General features: G+C 42.9%; 1 protein-coding gene across 1 annotated transcript in view; it reads right to left on the bottom strand.

The window, feature by feature from the left end:
• Positions 1-15209, bottom strand: part of ATP8B1 (ATPase phospholipid transporting 8B1) — a 142768-nt gene that overhangs the window by 7421 nt on the left and 120138 nt on the right. The window contains exons 18-24 of the mRNA XM_023512364.1: positions 14377-14541; positions 13743-13854; positions 12617-12692; positions 8530-8662; positions 7185-7473; positions 1925-2148; positions 559-642 (exon numbers count right to left, since the gene is read on the bottom strand). Of these exons, the coding sequence (XP_023368132.1) occupies positions 559-642; positions 1925-2148; positions 7185-7473; positions 8530-8662; positions 12617-12692; positions 13743-13854; positions 14377-14541 (1083 nt within the window). The remainder of the gene's footprint in view (positions 1-558; positions 643-1924; positions 2149-7184; positions 7474-8529; positions 8663-12616; positions 12693-13742; positions 13855-14376; positions 14542-15209) is intronic.

Below are 15209 nucleotides of genomic sequence, written 5' to 3'. Positions count from 1 at the left end.
TCCTGGGCTCAAGTGATCCTTCTGCCTCAGCCTCTGAGAAGCTGGGGCTACTGGGAAATCCTTTTTTCTTATTACAAAACAGAAAGCACAGATATTACCTTTGTTATCTGACAACAACAGCATTATCATAGGGTTTACTCAGAAAAAAGTCAAGTCCAGGCACTGTGGTTCACATTTGTAATCCTAGCACTATGAGAGGCTGAGTTAGAAGGATCCCTTAAGCTCAGGAGTTCAAAACCAGCATGAGTAGACTGAGATCCAGCCTCTACTAAAAATAGAAACATTAGCCAGGCATGGTGGTGGGCACCTATATGGTCCTAGCTATGCAGGAGGCTGAGGCAGGAGGATCGCTTGAGCCCAGGAGTTCAAGGTTGCTATGAGCTAGATTGATGCCATGGCACAGTAGCATGGGCAACAGAGACACTGTCCTAAAAAATAAATCAATCAATAAACAGAAAAGAAAGAAGCAAAAACTGAAAGACTGCATTGGAACGCTTGCTTATAACTTCTCTAACAGGCACTCATCTGTCTGAAGCTTCCTGTCAGCGAGGCTCCTACCTGGTCGAGCAGCCCCATGAGTAGCACAGGCAGGCTGGAGTAGAGCACGTTGTAGAGGGTGATGAACCAGTCCTCGTACGCGGTCTGTGAGGAGATGACGAGGCTCAGGTTACTGATAAGGACATAGGCCGGGCCGCCTGACACACGCTCACCTGCTTTCTCAGAGCAAGGATGCCCCAGCTGAGCGAGGGCTCCTGCCGAAATGCACACCCTTCATCCACACCTCTGGGAAACATGAGTTTTTGTTTCTATGGAACGGGAGAATCCAGACCTGTGCACGGACACCAGTCTCCCAACCTGACCCAGGATAAGTACGAAGGAATATTCCAGTTTTTGGTCAAATAGCCAATTCTACTTGGATAATGCTGGAAAACAAGTCAGTGCTGCTCCCCCTTTGTACACCACTTTATTAATGTTTGAAAACACATAAAACAATAACATTGTTTCAAAAACATCTAATGCCAGTCATTTTTTTTTAACTTTTATTTTGTAAGGCCAGCCATTTCCATGAAAATATTTTGTAAAACAGAATTTGACTATCAAAAATAGGCTTCTGAAAGCAGAAACGACACCATGCACTCATCCTTCCTTAGGGCGGGATGGAGGAAATGGGCTTCCTCAGGACCAAGAGTTAGTTACACAAGGTCCTGCCAGAAACAGGAAGGTGGCTGGGACCCTGCTGGAAGTCTCCTCTGGCCCTAATTCCTAAGACACCATTTATCTCTGGCATCACATCCAGTAAGTTTCGACGACCACAGGCACTGAGTTAGGTCGCATTTTATTTATGACATCTTTCTGTTGGGTCACCATTTTAGCCTATTAGATATGTCCCTTCCTCTCATTTCAGCAAAAACTAAAAACAAAGTAACAAATGGACACATGATAACAGAATGGAACCATCCACAATTTATATAATCCCTTTAGCTCGGTCACAATATCATTTTATGCTTTCTCAGTTAAACGATTTTTTAACACTATTCTTAATGGCAATGACATCAAAAGATCTAAAATGAAGACCTCAATGTAACCAAATGCCCCTCCATCCCCTTTCTAAGGTAACATAAAATGTTTTAAAGCCCCAGAAACATTTTATAAAAGTCATGATCTTCCTTAACTCCGTCCTGACTTTAAGGAGATACAGTACCAAAACTATAAATATAGAAGAAACAAGGTTTCTTTTTCTTTTCTTTTTTTTTTCTGTTTGTTTAGCAGGCCTGGGCCAGGTTTGAACCTGCCACCCTGGGTGCCTGGGGCCAGTGCTGTAATCATTGAGCTACAGATACCCAGCCAAGGTATCTTTTCAGAACTAGATAGTTTTATTCATCTAAGAGCTCTACCCAATAAAAAATAAGTAATGCTCTCTTACCTGTGCAGAGTAGCCGTTGAAGAAGGAGTACCAGAAATGAACTAAAGTGAATGCAAAGTTTTTGTAGAAGAAGTAGCGTAGGAATTTGCACATCCTAATGTAAGACCAGCGGCCATGCACCAGCAGGAGCCTCTGCAGATACCTGAACTGAGCAAAGGAGTAGTCGCTGGACATGACAGCTTGCATTCCTTCTTGTCCACTTATTCCAACACCAATGTGCGCAGCTGTGGGGCAGAGAAGATGCACACTCTGTGGATCATAAGCCAATTGCAAGGCAAAACACCAGATGATAAAAATGCTTTTACGGCAAAATAAAAAACAAGGGCAGACATTCATGGAACCGTAAACACAAAAGCTCTTGCTCACCATCTCTACCCCCAGCTCCTGAACTCAATTCCAAGTCGGAGTTGCTAAACATGGTGCCCAGCACATGGTGTGGCTTCCATAAATATTTGTGTAAGGATCTCATGGAGGTGGCGAATTCCATTTGGATTATCTGCCCTGCTCATAAGCCATCCTTTCCACCCCACGGGGTGAGCCCCAGGCACCCAGGTGTACTCTGTGAACCTGCCTCCCCAGCCACAGGCAAATAGGTAATGTGGGGTAGTACTCCCAGCTGGCTCCTTGGAGCTTCATCCCACCCTTGTTCTAATCAGAGAGGTGGGAAAGTAAATAAAAACTCTACACTTGCCAGACTCCTCCTGCAGCTAGGATCTCTTTGTGAATTAGGTTCCACTGTTTAGATTCCCTTGTAACTTAGGAGCAGAAGTGAACCAGAGCCCAGCATCCTTTCTTTTTTGGCATTTCTGCAACTGAGTCCATACCCGGCTGCTCAGATGTTGATAGGAATCTGCAAACACTTCTCCATGGCAAAGCTCTTCAGAGGGATCTCAAAGGTAGAAGCCCTTCAGGTAAGTGATCCAGAGATTAGGGAATCAGCTTAGACCCTGCTTCTTTAGTCCATCTGGAGATTTTCAGAGTGCCTAGCTCCCTGTATCTTTTTTTTTTTTTTTAAGACAGAGTCTCCCTCTATTGCCCAGGCTAGAGTGCTATGGCATCAGCCTAGCTGATAGCAACCTCAAACTCCTGGGTTCAAGTGATCCTCCTGCCTCAGCCTCCTGAGTAGCTGGGACCATAGGCATGCCCCACAGCACTCAGCTAATTTTTCTATTTTTGGTAGTAGAGACAGGGTCTTAGGCTGCTCAGGCTGGTCTCCAACTCCTGTGCTCAAAGGATCCTCCCACCTCGGCCACCTAGAGGGCTAAGATTACAGGTATGAGCCAGCACACCAGGCACAGTCCTCTGTAATAATCAACTCCCCTTTAAAGTACCTCCGGGGGTCTGTTTCCTATATTAAACCCTGACAGAAGACCCAGTCTGGTCTAGTCTTTTTCTTGATATTCTAGAGTTAGGATCACGTGTGCTCATGGTCCAGAATTTTTTTTTTTTTGAGGCAGGGTCTCACTTTGTTGCCCTTGGTAGAGTGCTGTATTGTCATAGCTCACAGCAACCTCCAACTCTTGGGCTCATGCGATTCTTTTGCCTCAGCCTCCCTAGTAGCTGGGACTACAGGCGCTTGCTATAACGCCTGGCTATTTTTAGAGATGAGGGTCTCGCCCTGGCTTAGGCTGGTCTCGAACCTGTGAGCTCAGGCAATGTACCCGCCTCGGCCTTTCAGAGTGCTAGGATTACAGGCATGAGCCACCTCACCCGGCCATCATGTCTAGAATTTAAATGTGTATATTCTTGAGGTGTGGCATGGATATATTTCTTTTTTTTTGTTTTGCAGTTTTTGGCTGGGGCTGGGTTTGAACCCGCCACCTCTGGCATATGGGCTAGGGCCCTACCCCTTTGAGCCACAGGTACTGCCCATGGATATGTTTCTTTCTGAAGAATTCTGAGGGGCAGAAAAATAAGGCAGTTAAGAGAAGAAAGAAACAGAGACAACTCTGGGCCCTGGTTCCAGCATGTTCCTGAGGCCTGGCTTCTTGGTCAGCAGGAAGTATCTTTGGTTCTTTTTAAATGAATTGTTTTCTTAATCTAGCTTTGGTTGTTCTCCAATACTTGTAATTGAAAGAGTTTTAACTAAGATACAGTTAAACTTTCAAAAGCGTATTCATGGCCCTCCATGACCTTAAGACAGAATTTTTTCCAGGAAGGAAGGTTCCCAGAATGGGTAAAAACTAAACCCACAATTTTATCCATCCCTCTAATAGTCAATAAATAACATTTTCTAATTAGAGAATTATAAATTTTTTTTATCTAGGTCTTTAAAGTCATGAACAGATAATGAAATCTTTTATGAAAACTGCATTGGAGGACATAACCCATTATTACTCAGAGGCCGAGAGGTGACTGCCAACTCAGCAGAGTTTCCAATGAAAAAGAAGCTTCAAAAATCCTATTCTAGTTATAGAACGCAAGGTCTGGCAAATTCAAAACATAACTGTTGTGACTTGTCCAAACCTAAGTTTTCAATAACATTTTGCAGTTCTAAAAAAAAATAAAACAAATTGCATCTCGCTTAATATTTACAATGTTTTTTAAAATACGCAAATAGTTCTTATGACCAGTTATGGTTGCCAAACTGCTCTTTCCTACCAAACCATGGCCTATTTTTCTTTCCTGAATAAGCCACAGAGGGAAATATTGAGATTCTGTCTTGGCTTCTGGGGCTAAGGAAGAAGAACTCCCACCTTGGGCCCTGGGAGCCAGACCTTCTACCATTCTGCTGAGCAGATGGAGGACAATATGTAAAATGAACATTGTCCTGGTTCCTGGGGCGTTTGAAGGTAATTAAACAGATGTACTATAAAACGACATTGGATTTTTTTTTCTAAAATCTAATTTATATGTACCTAGATTTTCCTGAAGTTCAAATACAATGTCAAATCCCTCGTTGACTGGTACTCCTTCATACACCTCACTGGCTACCATACTGCCCCTGTTCTAAGCGTATAATTCCTTAACAAAAGGATTATTTCCTCGATATAGCCTTTGCCTTTGTCTCATCTCTCTCATGCTTCATGTATATTCTCAGGGTCTAAGACCAAGAAGAGGTAACCGGGTGGTGCCTGTGGCTCAGTGGATAGGGCACCGGCCCTATATACCGAGGGTGGCGGGTTCAAACTCAGGCTGGGCCAAACTGCAAACAAATAGCCGGGCACTGTGGCGGGCGCCTGTAGTCCCAGCTACTCGGGAGGCTGAGGCAAGAGAATTGCCTAAGCCCAGGGGTTGGAGGTTGCTGTGAGCAATGTGATGCCATGGCACTCTACCGAGGGTGATAAAATGAGACTCTGTCTCTACAAAAAAAGAAGAGGTAACACCCACCCTATGAGAGAGGGACAGCCTGTGACAGTCTCTGGATCCTTCCTGGGACAAAAACCTGGCCAGTCACAATTCCCTCACTTCCACTAGACTACACTCCTAAGCTTGAAACACAGTAGCAAGTGGTCAGGTGGTTTTTGACTGAATTTCACTCAACTACTTGATGGCCAACAAATAAAACTTCTCTCTGTACGTTGCGCTTGGTGCAGTGAAAAGAGATGGCAGCGTTGACAAAGTACAAAAAGGCACGAGTGCTGCTTAGGTAACGTCCAAGGAGACTTCAGGGTTCCCTTGATTTTCATCCCAAATGGATGCTCCTCAAGTTATATACAAAAGCACCTGACATATAACAGAGCTTAACAAAAATTAAAGTGATTAAAGAACGGCCAAGTCTCTGTAAGGGTATCTAATTTGACATTGCACAATCCCTCTCGCTTATCAAGTGGTGAGCTCAGAGGAACAAACAGTGTCCAGTTTAAGTCACATAATCAAATGGCAAATCTGCAAAGCAAACCACCTCCCCCAACCTCCAGAAGTCCACATTATAAGTGAACGAAAGTAATGTTTGAGTTACTTGCCCTTTGGGGACGGCCAGTTCTGTTAAGGGTACACAGTGGAAAATAAGCTAGAGCTGGCTGCAGAAGAAAGAGAGATCTGATTCAGAGCAAGAAGTGCCATTCGTAGGAGAGGACAGGTACATGCAAGAGCAGTGGGGAGGAATTAAACTGGCTGTGGTGACAGACATACGCACTGATAAGAAGAAGGCAGGACGACATACGTCATACAGCTGACTCCTGTTGAGGAAGATAAAGTTGGAATGTTCTTAGGCTATGTCAAGGAGGAGGAGGAGGAGACTCTAAGAAAAGAGAGAGATGAGCTCGTGAGTCACCCAATAGGCTGAATGAAAAGTCTAGTAGTTGTCTATAACGCATTCAAGTTCCCAGCACTACAGGACACACATGTATCGTCATATAATATGTAACGTTATTCATCTTAACAATAATAATATCACAAAGCTGGAGGGGAGATTCAACATAATTTTCTTATTTTTTGATGAGAAATCTGAGGCCTAAGCCCAAGGTGACACAGGATGTTGGCAATGGGATAAGGACAAATATTCCTGTCTCGTTGTTCTGGGTATTTTCATTACAAGATATGACTTTCTAGTAATAGAGGGAGAAAAAAGGATCAGGACTCAGACACAGAGATGAGAGCCCCAGGTTTGGTTCTGCAAGCTTCAATACCAGCACAACTGTATTCTGCATGATGGGGCTGAATCCTTTAATCATGGAGACTTAGGGTCCTCCAACCGGGAAAAGCTTGCTGGCAGCCTTCTAGAGTGGTGGGGAGGATGGATGAGGAGAGGTGGAAACTTTACTTCAATGCTACACGTTACTGTAAATCTCACACCAGGTGACTCGACGGTGGAGTTCTAGCAGATTTACCAAAGGCAAGAGGGAAGCCCCAGAAAGAGATGCTTACGTGAGATACAAGGATATTTACAAAGCAGTATCAGAGAAAGTGCAACAATTTACGCTGAGTTCGGTAGAAGGTTTTGCAAAACGTATTAAGTATCAGGGTTACTAATAAGCCCTAAAGAAATATGGGAGGAGATGTAGCCAAAGGGGGGTGGGGGGGACTTATCAGATGTATGGAAAAGGAGGAAGTGAATAAGGATAAACTCATGTGCTTCATCTTCTGCTTGGCCTCCTCTCAGTACCACTGTGAGGCCTACCCCTTCTAAATCCCAGCGTACTGGGGGCTTCCTGGGGATGGGGTCACAGGCAGAATCATCATGGTTAAGGGCTTTTGTGAAATATCTGCCTTAAGAAAATCTGAGAAATCTGGGGGGGGGAACCACCCTGCAAACATGTTCCTGCCACTTCCCCTCTCTAACAAGTCGGGTCTCATTGGCCATCTGCACACCACTCACTTTTGATCATGTTCACGTCGTTGGCACCATCTCCAATGGCCAGCGTGATGGCCTTCTTGTATCTCTTTACCAGGTCCACCACCATGGCCTTCTGCTTGGGGGTGACGCGGCAGCAGATGACGGCGCTGCACTCGCAAGCCAGGTCCACAAAGTTCTTCTGCCGCTGCTCTTTCTTAACTTCCAGCCGCCTTTTACTCTGGGTCCGCATTCGTCTTTCCTCTTCTGTCCTGGGGAACTTCAGCTTCAGAATCTTACTTCTCTTGGTCTTTTTCTCTAGAAGAATTTCATTCTGGGAAGTGACAGAGGGAAAGGTTTATGATCATTTTTAGTTTTAACACCAACAACATCCTGACCAATATTTAAATTGTGTGAAAGATAATTTGGGGGCTATATCATAGATTTTATATACATATATATGTGTGTGTGTGTGTGTGTGTGTTTATGATAGATACACTGATTTTTTATTTTTTTTTGAGAGAGAGTCTTACTACATCACCTTCAGTAGAGTGCAGTTGCGTCATAGCTCACAGCAACCTCTAACTCTTGGGCTTAAGCGATTCTCTTGCCTCAGCCTCCCAAGGAGCTGGGACTATAGGCACCCGCCACAACATCTGGCTATTTTTAGAGACGGGGTCTTGCTCTTGCTCAGGCTGATCTCAAACTTGTGAGCTCAGGCAATCCACCCACCTCGGCCTCCCAAACTGCTGGGATTACAGTCATGAGCCACTGCACCCAGCCTTAAGATAAACTGATTTTATAATCAAAACATATGTTCTGATTATAAAACATATTTATGACAAAATTTAGGAAATGCAAAAATCTGTAAAGAAGAAAATGAAAATCATTCAACCAGAATAACTATTTTTACCAATTTGGTATAATTCCTTTAATGTCATACTAAGTGTCAAACTTGGAAAATCATACTTTAATTTATAGGCTAAGAGATTCTGAGGTTGACTGTTAATATAAAAAACCACCTAAAACTGGTCCAAAAGGAACTTCTTTTGTTTGACACGGCCAGGCGTGGTGGCTCAAGCCTATAATTCCAGCACTCTGGGAGGCTAAGGCAGGCAGATTGCCCGAGTTCTTGGGTTTGAGACCAGCCTGAGCTAGACTGAGACCCTGTCTCTGAAAAAAGAAAAAATTAGCTGGGCATCATGGCAGGTACCTGTAATCCCAGCTACTTGGGGGGTTGAGGCAAGCAAATCACTTGAGCCCAGGATTTTGAGGTTGCTGTGAGCTATGACACCACAGCACTCTACCGGGGGTGACAAAGTGAGTCTCTGTCTCAAAAAAAAAAAAAGAAAAGAAAGAAAGAAAGTACAGAGATGCTAAAGTTACCTACCAACCAAGAACCAGTGATGATTAAGGCACGGTTTCCACCGGTAGGGAAAAAAGGTTCATGCACAGGGGGTGCAAATTTTGCATAGACTCCACCTCTATTCCTCTGGTTTTCCATTCTTGTATGAATAAGAGAACTGGAAGAAAATAAATTTAAGTGTTTAAAGTATAAGATATAAACAAACCCGTGACAATGAAATAATTCTGGCATTTTTAAAAACTATAGCAAAAGGGCAGTGCCTGTGGCTCAAAGGAGTAGGGTACCGGCCCCATACATGGGAGGTGGTGGGTTCAAACGTAGGCCAGGCCAAAATCTGCAAAAACAAAAACAAAAACAAAAACTGTAGCAAAAAAAAAGAAATTTTTTTTTGAAACAGGGTCTTGCTTTGTTGCCTGGTATAGAGGGTAGTGATGTCACCACAGCTCACAGCAACCTCAATCCCCTGGCCTCAAGCGATCCTTCCACCTGAGCCTCCCCAAATTCAGGGATTATAGGTGTGGGCCACCACACAGGGCCCAGTAACATCTAACACAATTTATCATCCTAATCATTTTTAAGTGCCTAGTTTAGTAACGTTAAGTATGTTTACAATGTCGTGCAGTCAATCTCCAGAACGTTTTCATCTTGCAAAACTGAAACTCTATATTCTATGAACAACTCAACCCTTCTCTCCCCTCCCCTGGTCTGTGGTAACCTCCATTCTATCTTCTGTGTCTATGAACTTGACCACTGTAGCTACCTCAACCTATGTGGAATCATACAATAATGTCTTTTTGTGACTGGCTTACTTCACTTAATGACGTTCTCAAGGTTCATCTACCATTACAGCATATGCCACAGTTTCCTTCCTTTTTAAGGTCAAATAGTATCCCATTGCATGAGTACACTGCATTTTGTTTATCCATTTATCCATCAGTGGACACTTGTGTTCCTCCCACCTCTTAGCTACTGTGAGTAGTGCTGCTATGAATAGGGGTGTGTATGTATTTCCAGATGCTGCTTCCAATTATTTTGAGTATATACCCCAAAGTAGGATTGTTGAATCATCCATTAATTCTATTTTTTGAGGAACCACCCTACTGTTTTTCATAAATGGCTACACCATTTTACATTCCAAACAACCGTGCACAAAACTGCCAGATTTTCCACAGCTTCACCAACACTTGCTAGTTTCTATTTTTTTTTTTTAAGAGACAGAGTCTCACTTTATTGCCCTCGGTAGAGTGCTGTGGCATCACAGCTCACAGCAACCTCCAACTCCTAGGCTTAGGTGATCCTCTTACCTCAGCCTCCCAAGTAGCTGGGACTATAAATGCCCACCACAACACCTGGCTATTTCTGTTGCAGTTTGGCCGGGGCTGGGTTTGAACCCGCCACCCTCGGTATATGGTGGGGCCGGCGCCCTACTCACTGAGCCACAGTAGCCATCCTAACAGGTGTGCGGTGATACCTCATTGTGGTTTTGATTTCTATTTCCCTAAGGATAAGTGATGTTGAGCATCATTTCATATGCTTATCAACCATCTGTATATCCTCACTGGATAAATGTCTACTTAGAGTACTTTCTCTTTTTTTTTTTTTTGCAGTTTTTTTTGGCTGGGGCTGGGTTTGAACCTACCGCCTCCAGCATATGGTGCCAGCACCCTACTCCTTTGAGCCACAGGTGCCGCCCTGTCTTTTTTTTAATTTGATGACATACAATTTTACTAAGTCCTGATTCTTCCACCATGAGACACCATGCTCTCGGTACTGGGTTATTTTTCAAAGACAGCCAAAGGAAAAAGATACGGTTGAAAATGTGTCCACAAGCAACAGAAAGAAGGCAACCTTGATGTGAATCATGATGCACTAATGGGACCCCTACTTTTCTGGCCATTGTAAAGGATATTAAATATCTTTTTTTTTCCCCGCCTTTGGAGATAGAATCATGCTCTGTCACTCCGGAGAGTGCAGTGGTATCATCATAGCTTACAGCAACCTTAAACTCCTATCTCCTACTTCAGCTTCCCCAATAGCTGGACTACAGATAAGACAGTCACAATCAGCCAGACATAGGCAGGAGCTGAATCACCCAATAGCTGTAGCTAATTGTTCTATTTTTTTTGGAGAGATGGGGTTTTCGCTCTTCCTCAGGCTGATGACCTTAAATATCTTGTCTAACCTCTGTGTTACAAAGAAGGAAATGAAGACAGAGAGAGGTGATATGATTTGCCTGCAGCAAGCTGACAGCAAAACTGGAACGAGGACTGACTTCTCCTACTGCACACACAGAGCCATTGTTCTTCACCTTCACAAGGAGGCGTCTCAACCTTGGCAATCTTAGACCATATAATTCTTTGTTGTATGTGCCATCCATTGCATCACAGGGCGTCTAGCACCATCCCTGACCTCCACCCACCAGAAGCCAGTAGCATTCCTGCTCCCCACGTATAGCCACCAAACACATGTCCAGACATTGTTCTACGTTTCCTGGAGGGCAAAAATTGCTCCCCAAGAGAGAACCACTGCGTTATCTTGTCTTCAAATTAGCTTAATTCTAGTTCTCATTTTCAAGTTAGAAGACAAATCATTAAAAGGTCAAAGGAGATAAAAATATAAAGCTATCTATTTAAGTGATTTTATAAGAATCATCGCTTCAGGAACCATCTAGAAAGATGAATCATTTCTCTATAAAGGTAAACTTGGCTAAGAGCATGATCATAAAATTTACTACTTGGACACATTTTCTCTTAGCTTAGGGCACAGCTTTCAAAAGCAACACCAGAAATTTATTAAGGCCCCACCTATAAGCAATAAATAAAATCATATGGAAATGAACCAAGTTATAGGAAACCAAAAATTACTTAAGCAAACATTATGCATATTTATCTATTGCTACTTTTTCATAAGGTAAAAGCACCAAAAGGGGTCTGGTGTCTGTGCCTCTATAAAAACATAACTGATTTAGATTGTAAGGCTACTGATTGTGTCTGATTTAGCAGAGCACATAATATCAGAGAACATAATACAGCAGGTTAACGGGAATGACTCGGGAAAGCTCTATCATCACCATTACAAAGAAAACTAACCGCCATTGACTCCCTCATCATCTTTGCAGCTCCTGCAAGTGTGTTAATTACCAGCTTAATCTGACCTCATGACAGCCCGAGAAAGGTGTAGGGAAAAAACATCAGGAATAAATGGAACTGTGATGCCATCAGTTAAGCACATCACGGTAACCGCGTGCAGCACCATTACAGCTTCGTACTAAGACAGAGCTTATTCATTACACACTTCTAGGTCTGCTGCAACTTTGATTCAAAGCTAACAAATGTTTCAGCATCAACTCAGGTTTGAAGGGTCATGTTTGCCCCCTCTAAGACTAGACCACAGATGACCTACATGATGTAACGCGCCCAAACAGTTCTTTCTGGGCTAAAGTAGTTGTTGTTGTTTTTGATTTCTTTCAAAAGTGAAATTTCCTAGAACAGGCACAACATGAATACAATTCTTATTAATTTGCTAGTGGTATCACAGGCTCCTTTTCTTTTTCAGTAGGTGAGGATAGAAGATTTCTAAGGAATAGAGAAAAGTGGCCTCTGAAAAGCCCCAAGTTGCTTTAAAATTAAATCTGTCTAAAATAAGGCCCAAACGGCTCGGCGCCTGTGGCTCAAGCGGCTAAGGTGCCAGCCACATACACCTAAGGTGGCGGGTTCGAATCCCCAGCCCGGGCCCACCAAACAACGATGGCTGTAACCAAAAAATGGCCGGGCTTTGTGGCAGGCGCCTGTGGTCCCAGCTACTTGGGAGGCGGAGGCAGGAGACTCGCTTGAGCCCAGGAGTTGGAGGTTACTGTGAGCTGTGATGCCATAGCACTCTACCCAGAGGGATAGCTTGAGGCTCCATCTCAAAAAAAAAAAAAAAAAAAAAAATAAGGCCCAAACGTGACCAGCTGGAACTGCCTATTGTTCCTTGGCTTCCTTTGAACGTGAGGCCACTGTCCCAGGCACAGTGTGGCTTCCATTTCTCTGTGCTCGTTGCCTGCTCCGTCTGGGCCTGCCTTTGTGTCCCGAGCTGTCACACTGGCTCACTCTGCAGGCTCTCCACTTACTTTATATCCTCCCCGTAGCAGATGGTGGTGTCTTCAGTCAGAAGTTCACAGGCAAATCCTATATTTTCGGCAGTTTCTACAACAGAATAAAATGAAGTAGAACCTTGTTCATTCATACTGTTGAACTGAATAACTGACTGTATCCAGTAATGATGATTTTTTTTTTTCAATTCGTGAACCTAACCAGATTCAATCAAATGTGTAGCATACTGTTTCTGTATAGCCATGTACAGAAATCACATACAGGAAAAAGCAATCCCTTTCTCTATAATAAGTGAACATCAAGGTCTAGTTTGAGATGTTTTCAATAATAAAATGTGCTATATTATCAAATAGTATATACACTGGTTATTTACTAAATCTATGTCCATTAAAGACTAAATACACTTAATTTGTGTGGTTTAACCACTCTGTTACAGGGAGGGAAGGATAACCATTTCTATCAGCCCTGGCATGAAGACAATTTTTCTCTTTTTTTATTCCCTCCCACCTGTTATTTATTTAAGGTTGAGATCCCTGAACTTCACAGAGTGTATAACCCATTGATGATTTCAGATCAGGAGACATTATCCTATCTCTTGCAGAGTAAACTATCAATGCCAAATAACTACCCGTGAAGCTCTAAATTTAGAAATTAAAATCTTTTCTTAGGTATTAAATTTTAACTATAATTTTCAGGTAAGGAAAAGGACAAGAAAACAAAAGTTGCTTTTCAGCACTTTGTATTGTTTTTCTATAATTGTGCTCAACAAATGGCAAAACACTGGGAGGGCAGAGGGATGAGGGGGGCGGCCCCTTCAGGACAGAGGGACGAGAAGGGTGGCCCCTGCAGGACAGAGGCCCACATCTGGCTGGAGAGATAAGACAGTCACAATCAGCAAGACACAGGCAGAAGCTAAATCATGAGGAAGAAACTGCTACCGAGGGGGTTTCAGGAAGGATGTGGCCTGGGTGGGGATGGGAGCTGGGAAAACAAAGACTCGCTTCTCAGAGAAAGCCTCTTCCTTCCAAAGAAATAGTGTTGATATAGGAAGGAAAAGTTGGAGAAGGTCATCGCGAGCTAAAGAAACAGCAGCCATAAATATTTGTGAATTTAACAGATACGTTTCCCTATGCAAAGAATTACCTTTTTTGTCTCCAGTAAGCACCCAGATCTTAATGTCAGCTTTTGCAAGTTTTGAAATGGTTTCTGGGACTCCATCTTGTAGCTTGTCTTCAATAGCTGTAGCTCCTAATAGCTGGAAGGTACATTTAAAAAAAAAAAAAAAGGAATCAGTAAATAAACCAAAAATTTTCTATAATTATAGCTTGCCAACCTGTAAAAAGAAGAGTTAATTACACACCCCAGGTGGTGCTCCACTGGGGTGTGTCAAGGCCACAGCCAGTGTTGACCGGGAAGGCTGCCATGTTTCTCATTTACCACAAACTAACACAGCTAACAAGTTTTGCCTTTTCTTCTTTTTTAAAATTTCAGCATAACACGAGGGTACAATTAGGTTACATTGTTTGCGCTGGTTTAGGTAGAACCCAAGTTGTAGTTGTGTCTGTTACCAAAATTTCTATTCTGCTACCAAAGTTCTATTCTGCTAGTCTGCCAAAAAGAAAAAAAAGAAATTTAATTGACCTACTTCCATTGTACCAGTGTCAAATGCTGAAGTTAGAATTAGCTTTTGAGCATGAGATCAAAAATGTAACAGAGTTTAATAACATTTTTAATTCTGTTTGAATATCAAGGAAGAATTATTAAGGCGAAAACTCACAATTAAGTCTTTTTCAATCTCCTCGTATACTTTATCCAGGGCTTCGTCCCGGTTGTTTGAGGCCACACTGGCAGCCATAAACTTCTTGTTCCATTCGGCAAATTCCCTTTCTTCAATTTCCTTGTAGCAAAGGCACAGGGTTCTAAGAGTTTCACTTGCAAAGATCTGTTTTATTGAAAAGGCAAACCACCGATGCAAAGAATAGTTAATTTTATGTAATTTAAGATCAAGTTTGAAATCTTCCTTTGAAGTAATATACCAGGAGTGTTTAAAAAGAGTAAGATGACAGATTCTGAACAAATATACTCTACAGAGGAGATTAAACTCTATAATAGACTTTGTTTTTCTAAGTTTCTACGCAGTCCTAGGCCTGTACTTCCAGTTCCCAAATTAGTTAAAGGGAAAAGTCTACCTGTCTCCTAAATGAAGTCACCAGAGCAAAGAAAACCTTTTTCTCTTAATGGCTAGGAAAATAAGAAAGGAAGGAAGCTGCCTTGGGGTGTGATGATGTAAACACAGACCTGACAACTTTATAATTTTTTCCAATAAACTGTGACACAAGCCTAATCAGCTATGAACTCTGAACCAAGCATTATTCCCTGAAACCAATTCAAAAGTACATGTGCCCGGTGGCACCTATGGCTCAGTGTGTAGGGCGCTGGCTCCATATACCAAGGGTGGCGGGTTCAAACCCAGTCTGAGGGCAACTGCAACCAAAAAATAGCCGGGCATTGTGGCAGGTGCCTGTAGTCCCAGGTACTTGGGAGGCTAAGGCAGGAGAATCGCCTAAGGCCAGGAGTTGGAGGTTGCTGTGAGCAGTGTGACACCACGGC

The sequence above is a fragment of the Otolemur garnettii genome, unplaced genomic scaffold (genome assembly GCF_000181295.1).
Source record: "Otolemur garnettii isolate 467f Iridium unplaced genomic scaffold, OtoGar3 scaffold00027, whole genome shotgun sequence".
Classification (NCBI taxonomy): Eukaryota; Metazoa; Chordata; class Mammalia; order Primates; family Galagidae; genus Otolemur; species Otolemur garnettii.
Note: the sequence above shows the minus strand (reverse complement) of the source record. Positions and strands in the feature narration are given on the sequence as shown.